Below are 8,947 nucleotides of genomic sequence, written 5' to 3'. Positions count from 1 at the left end.
TTTTTAATATAGGTAAGTGCATAAACACATATAAATATATGTTAGTATATACCTTCTGGCTATAGTTACATACAATCATAATATTATTATTTTTAAGAAATAAAACTTTTGTAGTAAGAGAAGAATTCAACCATGCTGACATTTCCTAGAACTTTCATGAGGCTAAAAGCAGCATTAACTTACAAAGGGTGCTACATACTTTTTTACTCCCTAAGAATAGAAAAATGGGAAATGGGCCTAATTTATACCAAGAAAAATGAAAAATTAAAGCACTTTCTGTCTAATAATAATAGCAGGGAGCTGGGCTGGATGATTTCCAGGTCTACCATCCAGTGACTGACAGAAGAGGTAATAATTTTTCCCAGGATCCTAACAAAATCGCATGACCATTGATTAGCAATGTTGAAGGCTTTTGAAAATAAAAAATACACAGCTTTTCTATGTAAGGTCCACAGAATAATGGCACATATTCAGTAATTTAACCTTGAATTTAAAGTAGTAATTAGGACTGAAATATCTTCCTGTTGCTTTAGTTGGTGTGAACAGAGCTTGGATAACAGGAGTATAAATCTCCCCAAATAACAGCACTGACAACCTGTAATTTATGCACATTGATCATAATCCCAGACATTATTATTTTGAGATATCTTTTGGCAAGATATGAGTTGGGAGATAGAATTTATCTCTGGGACTGTTTCATTAAGAGAAAAATAAACATGCAAGGGAAAGAACCAAAAAAAAAAGAACCAAGTCTTTTTTTTTTTTCAAAGTTACCGTCGTCAACTATAAACATATATTAATTATCTAGTATATTTCAGGTAAACTGGCTACTGAAAAATAAAAGACAGTTTGCCCTAAAAAAAAAATTAAAAATTAAAAAAAAAAGAATGAAAAATAAACCAAAAACCTTTTCTATGTAGTTTTGAAGATGACACACACATTAGGACAGAGATAATACAACAAAGGAATATGTGGTAGGAACAAAGTGGGGCAGGAGTTCTGTGGAGGCAGAGCTTTATGGCTGAGGGACGGGACTCTAATGAGCAGGTAGAAACCCCAGACTTCTCAGAAGGATGGGGGCTGGGAAAGCCAGAAGATGCAAGGGCACTCCAGGAAGGCTTAGACCCAGAGCGTGGTGTGGGGACAGAGTCCCAGAGAGCAGTTCTCAGGCTCTCGGCCTCACGTGGAAAGGTGCTGGCTCAGATAGTAGATAGCCATCAGCTGTAATTAGATAGCCATCCGCTGTGGCTGGGTGCACATCAGCTGTTACCGGGTAGCCATTAGCCACTAATATAACTGCCACGGCTATGCTAGGGGATTGGTCGGTTGGAGAGAAGCGGATGGCAGATTGCGAATCGTGTGGCTCCTGCACCCTGTGTCTCCAAGCCCAGCCGCCAGTGAGAATACAATAGTATGACTCCCCTATCTGTGGCTCCGTTCGTGTTCCTTTTTGGCCTCACCATTGCGTTCTTGTGCAGGGAGCGGGACCAGAGACCCTGCATGACACACGGGCTATGTTTAGAAGACAGCATTTACAGACCAACTAAGCTATAGCGAAGGATGCAAGTAGGGGGGAAAGAGATTGGGGAAATTAGGGACTGGTTATATCATGGAGGGGATTCCACACCTCACTTTAAAAAGTCTGATTTTTATTCTACAGTACAGTAGTTACCATCTCACGCTTCGGAGTCAGACAAAAGGTCGAATCCCAGCTCCTCCATTTAATTGCTGCATGAACTTAACTATGTTAGTTGCTTTTCTTTCTTTTTTCTCTTTCGTTTCTTTATTTCTTTTTTTCTCTTCCTTCCTTCCTTCCTTCCTTCCTTCCTTCCTTCCTTCCTTCCTTCCTTCCTTCCTTCCTTCCTTTCTTCCTTTCTTCTTTTTTTTTTGGTTTGGTTTCACTCTTTTAAATTTTTGATTATGCAAATATTCAAAGACACATATGAGTAAGTAAAACTGTGCGAAGCAACCCATGTACCCATCATGCCCCTTCCACATCTGACCTTCTTTGTTTCATCGACACCCTTTCCATTCTCTCCTCACCATCCTTCTTACCTATTGAATTAGGCCTGATGAGATTAAGTAGCTGGGGAAAACCTACGTGTGGCACCTATTTAAGGAGTCCCTGCAGGTGGGAGGAGCAAGGAGAGGATATAGGTCTTTCTTGGGAAGGACCTATATGAAAGCAGTATGGCCCGTAGACTCGAGAAACTGGAGTCCCAATCTGGGTCTCATTCTTTGAAGGGTCTGCTCCCACCTTCCTCTGGCCACTCCCCTCCCCACAGGGTGAGGAGTCCCAAGGAAATGTGCCCACCCAGAGCCTGTACCTTCCTCAACAGGTGCTGGTACCAGGAACCTAGGCATTCCTTACCCAAATGGCTCAAGGCCACTCCCAGGACATGCTGTGACCCCTGCATGTGCACCAATATATCCTCAAGGTGGGCAAGAGGTGGGTGTGGACAGAGATTGAACCTGGGGGCTGAGTCCACACACATATGTGCGAGGCCCCCTCAAAGTACTAAAAGGGAAAGTAGGGGTGGAAATAAAGGGCCTCCCCCCACCCCCTTGTTCCTGCAGACCAAGACCTCCCATCTGGAGCTCCACACTTGCCTCATTACCCATAAATATTTGAAAATGTCTGCAAGTAAGGCACATCTATAGTATTTCTCAATGTTTTTGAATTTAAATTGTCATTGATGCCCTTTGTCAAGTTAGCTCATAAGACTGAGAAAGAGTCAGGTGAGCCCTGTCTGAGTCCCTGGGAGAACAGAATAAAGGTTACACTTGAAACAATTAAGTTGGCCAATATGCTCGTCATCAAAGGAGCAAGGTTACACTGAATCATGAGGTCAAAGCAAACCAACATTTCCTTGGTGAGCAGATCTTTTCAATGGTTTTCTCTATCAGGAAGTTAAAGAGAGTCCCTTCCCCCTTCCTCAGCTCCACTCCCTCCTCCCACTGGGTTCTCCTGAAAAGAACAATGCCTCCATTGTAGAAAACTTTCTCCCTAAATCTGAGACATAGGGAAACCTGTCTGACCTTGGAAATCTCCCTATAGTGTTTAAAACAGAAACCACTTATGGATGCCTCTGTACAAAACAGCATTTTTATTTATGCACATACTTCATTTTGAAAGGAGAGAAGTGCTAGGGGTGGTACCTATTACATACTAGAATTTAGCCATTAAAATGCAAGGGGTGGGGGATGTTGCTATATGTCTTAACAGGCATATATCTAACAAATAAAAGTAGAAAAGGCAAAGTAGGGCAGCAATTATGGTTTTTTTTATTTCTGAGTGGATAATATCTGGTTTCATTTAAATAAGAACACAATCTCCATTAACTTAATTTGTAAAAACAGTAACTCCAATATTCCCAGTTAATGCCCTAGAAAGGCATTTTTGGACACATCACTGCTACTTTGAAATTAAAAGTGCATCAGTCCTGTGGAGTTAATTACCAGTAAATATAACCTAAAGTAGGTCTTCCATATGGCATTGAGCCAGCATGAAATGGTTCTCAGTGTTAGCCAGAAACATTGCAAGATAACAGGTACATGAAAAGCTAAGTTTATATGTGTGGCAAACATTTACAGGAACATTGGAAGAAATCGTTTGCAGCATCCACAGTGAGAAACAAGGATAAAGACCTAATTAAAAGAAGACCTTTTTGATAGAGATTTAGAAAAGTGCCCCTGGACTCTCCCAAGAGAAAAATCTTCAGCTCTGTTGTTGTTGTTGCAGCCTATTTCCCTAGTGAATTATGCTTACAGAAAGGAAATTATACCTATTTCTTTTTAATGATGGCATATGGATCCTAATTAATTACAAAAGGTGGAAATAATTTTAGAAACCAAAGTAAAATTAAATAAAGCCAGAACAAAGAATGTACTTTCATCACTAATGCTTTAGAACAGTGTCATCTGGTATAGTGTTCTCAAGGAGGTAAGCAAGAGCAGAGACAGAAGAAAACAACTCAGAAGAACAATTGTCTGAACTTTAATTATTTGAATCAAGGAAAATGGGAACAGATAAAACCTTAGAAAGAGAAAAATGGTGCATGCACTAAGGGATAGATTAATAAAATGACTGCTGATCTATTATTGGTGATGAACATATTTGTTTTGCTTTGTTTTACTACAGAGATGTCAGTTTCCTGCAACTCCAAAAATTATTCAAATACACAAGTGTTCCCACTCTGCTGGCTTACAATGCCCACGAGGGTGACAAAGCAATTACACAGTTAACTGAGGCTATTCAGCCCCAGATTTCATGTAGTTAGCAGTCTGACTGCTAATAGACATTTATTTAAAATTTCTTCCCATTTTAATTTATAAAGTGGTTTTACACAACTGCATTTCAAATATTTCTAAATAAATTTAGTAAACCAAAGATGAAAATGACAAGCCTCAAATCATACATTTTAGAACAAATTCCCATTTGAACTATTTGTTACACATAACTGAGTTAAATAATATTGTGTAACAGACACAATATTAATGTTAATGTCATGGTAATATACATGAACTACATAAACACAGTGCTGCTTTCTAATGCATGGCTTGTCTAAACCCTAAAAGAGCACAGAAGCCTTTGTAGAGCCAAACCATACTATTGATCCATCTTGACTGTGGTTCCATTTGCAAGATAAAGTCCCAACTGGGTGTTTTCTCATAAATTGGGTCAAGACAAGAACTTTAGGTAGCCAGAGGTTCTCTGTGTCTCTTTTCAAATAATGGAAGGCCACTTATTCCAGTGCCTGGAAGAAGTAAAATGTCCTTATCTAATGGGTATTGCTTTAGTAGACCACATGCCCAATAAGTTCTAGCATCTAAGAGCATGCAATAGCAGCTAATATTAGGTGTGCAGTCATGGTATTATTAGTGTTTCATTATATCATGTGCATCGAGATATTTTAAATAGTAAAGAGAAAACAGAACTTTTTCTCCTTAGCAACCATTGTAGTACAGAGCTGCAATCACACTCATGAGGCAAGTAAATGGGTTACAAAATGAGGGTAGCAACAAGTGTGCATGCTATAGAACACGTGAGTCGGGTACCTAAAAGAGGTAACCGTCTTGTTTTCAAAATTCCATTGTTGGCTCAGAACATCAATCAGCACGACGGAACATTTTCACTTTAACACTTAGAAGTGCAAAAAGGAGTATAAAACAATAAATCTGTTTTGTATTGTTTCTCACTGGCTAAGATTCTATCTCATTCAGGATTAATTTCACTTTATAAACACCCGTGTAAAAATAAAGGGCCTGAGGCTCCATGGCAACTCATTACTGGTGTGCACATCTGTGGCTTCATTCTTCAGGTGACTAACTATACGCAGGGTAAATTATAACAGAAGCATCCTCAAACACAGGTTACTTTCTAAAATACTTCTTACATATTATTTTCTTCATCAATAGTATTTCCTTTGGCTCATGCACACTCGAGGCGCTTTCAAGTATGTTATAAGACGATGAAGGTGGGAATGGTAACACGTCGTCAAAGTTCTTTTTCAAAAACAGTGTCGAAATAAATTAACTGGTTCTTTTTAAAATGTCAGTTTGCAAGTTCTTGAAGTCTGCGGTGTTTTGACTTCAGGGTTTCTCTAAAACACAGAAACAAAGGGTAAAAATCAGGTGGCCGTTCAAAACGACTTCATTTAGGGAGAGACCCTGATTCAGGTATCCCCCTGGGGTCGAAGGTGAAATCTTCGCACCAGTTTACTGGTCTTTGCGCAGGAGTCTTCGTCCAGGGAGGAGATACTTTACAAGGGCAGGAGGCGATGGTGACCAAGGGCCTTGGAAGCCGGGACTCTGCCTCCCTCGGGTCCTGGCCGAGTCACCAGTGCTGGCCAGCCGCGCGGGTGCCCAGCTGCGCCTGGGACACGGCGGGGACGGCCGTGGCGGCCACAGCTGCAGCTGCCGCGTCGCCGACGCCCGGCAGGACGGAGCGCACGGAGCGGCGGAACTCCTCGTTCCTCCACGTGTAGAGCAGCGGGTTGAGCGCGGACAGGGCGCAGCACAGGAGCCAGCTGGCCGTCTGCACACCCCATGGTACGGGCAGCGAGAAGCCGCTGGCCAGGCTCACCCACACCAGCGGCTGCGTGGCCAGCAGGAAGACGCAGCAGAGCAGCAGCACCGACAGGCCACTGAGGCGCCGCTGCGCCCGCCGCGGATGTAGCGCGGGCGGCAGGGGCTGGGCGGGCGCAGGGAGCGCCGCTCCCCCAGGGCCGGGCGCATGCGGGGCGCTGGGGAAGGCGGCGGCGGCGGCGGCGCAGCCGGGCAGCTGGTGCAGCAGGTGGAAGTTGAGGACGCTGACCCGCTTGACGCTGACGCGCACGCGGCGCACGATGCCCAGATAGCAGTGCAGCAGCAGCGCCGTCTGCGCCAGCAGCGCCCCGGCCGCCAACAGCGCGGGGTAGTGCACGCGCGGGGGCGCTGCGCCGGGACTCGGCGCCCAGGGCGGGAGCAGCAGCACGAGGCCCAGGGCCAGCGCCCAGGACAGCGCCAGCATGCCGGCCGTGTGGCGCCGCTGGTATAGCGCCTGGTAGGTGGCGGGCGCCCGGGTGATGAGCAGGTAGCGGTTCAGGGCCACGAGGCAGTGGGACAGCAGGGACACGGTGAGCCCGAGGCCCAGCAGCCCGCCCCGCAGCAGGCGGTAGCTGCCCGCGGCGCCATCCCAGTCCCCGGGGGGCTCCGGGGAGCCGGCGGGCAGGAGCCCGAGCACCGCCTCCTGCGGCATCCAGAGGGCGCAGACGCTGAGGTCCGCGGCGCAGCCGTTCACGATGAAGGCGTTGCTGGTGGTCTGCAGCTTTCGGAAGGACGACACGAGATAGATGACCATGCCGTTGGCCAGCGTGCCCCCGATGGCCAGGCCCGAGTACAGGAGCGACACGGGGATGCGGCGGCCCGCCCACGACTCCTCTTCCTCGCACAGCAGGAGCAGCGACCCCCCGGTGGTGGTGGAAGCCGACGTGGAGGAGGAGTTGGTCATTCTGGCCAACTCTTCACACCTCGCTGGCTAGCGTCGGCTCCTCGCAGCGCGGCCCATCCCGACACCCGCCTGCCTGCCAGGAGGGCAGAGACAGCCCTTCAGCCTTCTGCCACCGGCACAAAAGGCTGAAGGAGAAAAATGGGCTGGGGGAGGAGGAGAGGGATCTCGTGGAGAACGGGGGTGGTAGATGACAGGTGCCTGCCTCGGAATGTCTCCAGGAAAGGCCTCTTTGCATTCAGCAGGCATCAGGGAAGCCCTAGAACAGAGCAATACCAAGAGGTCTCCTCTTCTCCCCTACACACACACACACACACACACACACACACACACACACGAATGTTGCCAGATGGAGCCCCTACTTTCCAGGAGAAAGCAGAGATGCCCCAGCTGGGGAAAATGCCAGGGGAAAGGGCTTGGGAGTACCTTACTTTGGGGCCGGTCCTAAGCTGGCGGTAGCAGAGGGAGGGGTGCCAGGAAATACCTCCTCAGCAGCAGCATCTGTGGTCCCGAAGTCAACAGGAGAAACTCGTCTGGGATCAGAGCCAGGAGCAAGTGCCCACTTCTCCCAGGCAGCACCCACACACATGGTCCTAGGCAGAAACCAGCAGCTGCCAGGAGCCTTCTCAGCTGGCAGCAGAGCTCTGGAAAGGAAAGTGGCGGGCTGCAAGCCCAGACGGCGAGCAGGCAGGCAGAAGGCAAGGATGCTTGGCTGCAAAAGCAGTAGCTGAGCTCCAGAGAAGAGCACCCACCCTGTGCTCAGATGCAAGAGGGGTGGCTGATGTGGTGAACCCACTCTCAGCTCTTTCCTGCTCAGTTATATTATACATCACCCGGGGAAAAGGCAGCCTTTCCCTGCTTAGCATGAATTATTCAATAGCTTCTAACTTGTGAAAGGAAGAAAAATATCTTGCTCAGAAAGTCCTGTAATTAACAAGTTTCTCTGCCTTGTCTTTTCTCTCTCCCTCTCAATCACTTTATTTTTCACCCTGCTTCATTTTTCTTTTTCTCCCATCAATACTAGAATAAAATTTAATATACCTTCAATATCTTTCATCCCAGTCTTATACACTCTGGGGTGAAGATTTTTCTGAGGGAAAAATATACTCCCAATACCCAGGAGTGACCTCTTCCATCCCACATTTTCAGAAAGAATTGCTTTATATTCTAATTAAAATTTTTTTTCTTTGGTAAGGTGGGATATGGGTAATCCACAGAAAATCCCCAAGTCTCAATTTAAATAATAATTGCGGTTTTTTCCTCATTACCAAATTCCTTTCCAGAGTTTCGTTTGTGTTTCAGTAATGAAATGGTTAAAGGATAAAAATGAACCCATCAGATGGTTAAAAGTGAGTGTCAGCAGAAAGCAAGGAACCTGAATAATCCACAACATAAATGATAACAATCACTGTTCACTTCAGAACTTTTTATCTTGTGGTTCATCTTAGAGGTTTGCAGTCTGGTGTTGGACTCTTCTTTGAGGCAAGAACTCATTGAACAATTCCATGTGGAAAATTTTGCATAAAAGTCATTTTCCCCCCAATAAATCATTTTTCACTGGGAAAAATCATTCATTTGAAAATTTAACTCAATATGAAATATGGTAATGTGGCATTATGGAAAAAAATGCTAGGTGGGGTTTCAGGACCCCTGGGTTGTAAGCTAGGCATCCACCAACTGGCCATGATGGATCATTTTCGTCTTGTCAAATAAAAAGTTCCCACTCAATGACCCTGACTAGCTGCACCAGCATCACTTGGAAACTTGTTAGAAATGATTCAGACCCACTGAGTCAGAATTTCTGGTGATGGGGCTTAACGTGTGTTTTAATGAGACCTCCAGGTGACTGATGCATGCCAAAGTTTAACAACCACTGCCCTAGGATGTTGTCCTTCTCTACGTGGCTGACATCGTTTCGCCACACCACATCCACATTCCAGCCCACAGAGATGGGCAAAA

At 45.7% G+C, this 8,947-nt stretch overlaps 1 protein-coding gene across 6 annotated transcripts; it reads right to left on the bottom strand.

Moving 5' to 3' along the window:
- Positions 1-3,981: 3,981 nt before the first annotated feature.
- GPR88 (G protein-coupled receptor 88) lies at positions 3,982-7,812 on the bottom strand. 6 transcript variants are annotated; one of them, XR_012491613.2, is made up of 3 exons: positions 7,473-7,704; positions 5,715-7,064; positions 3,982-5,603 (listed from the first exon to the last, which is right to left on the bottom strand). XR_012491613.2 is itself a non-coding variant. In XM_019747053.3 (2 exons), the coding sequence occupies exon 2, from the start codon at positions 6,989-6,991 to the stop codon at positions 5,837-5,839; it is 1,155 nt and encodes a 384-aa protein (XP_019602612.1). In that variant the 5' UTR covers positions 6,992-7,247; positions 7,415-7,812; the 3' UTR covers positions 3,982-5,836. The 6 variants fall into 6 exon arrangements, 5 of the variants coding, with proteins under 5 accessions (XP_019602612.1, XP_019602613.1, XP_019602614.1 ...); XM_019747053.3 differs by having other exon boundaries at positions 3,982-7,247; positions 7,415-7,812; XM_019747054.3 differs by having other exon boundaries at positions 3,982-7,247; positions 7,473-7,786.
- Positions 7,813-8,947: the final 1,135 nt, after the last annotated feature.

This window comes from Rhinolophus sinicus, chromosome 7 (genome assembly GCF_057876585.1).
Source record: "Rhinolophus sinicus isolate RSI-liver-muscle chromosome 7, RSI-T2T, whole genome shotgun sequence".
Taxonomy (NCBI): domain Eukaryota; kingdom Metazoa; phylum Chordata; class Mammalia; order Chiroptera; family Rhinolophidae; genus Rhinolophus; species Rhinolophus sinicus.
Note: the sequence above shows the minus strand (reverse complement) of the source record. Positions and strands in the feature narration are given on the sequence as shown.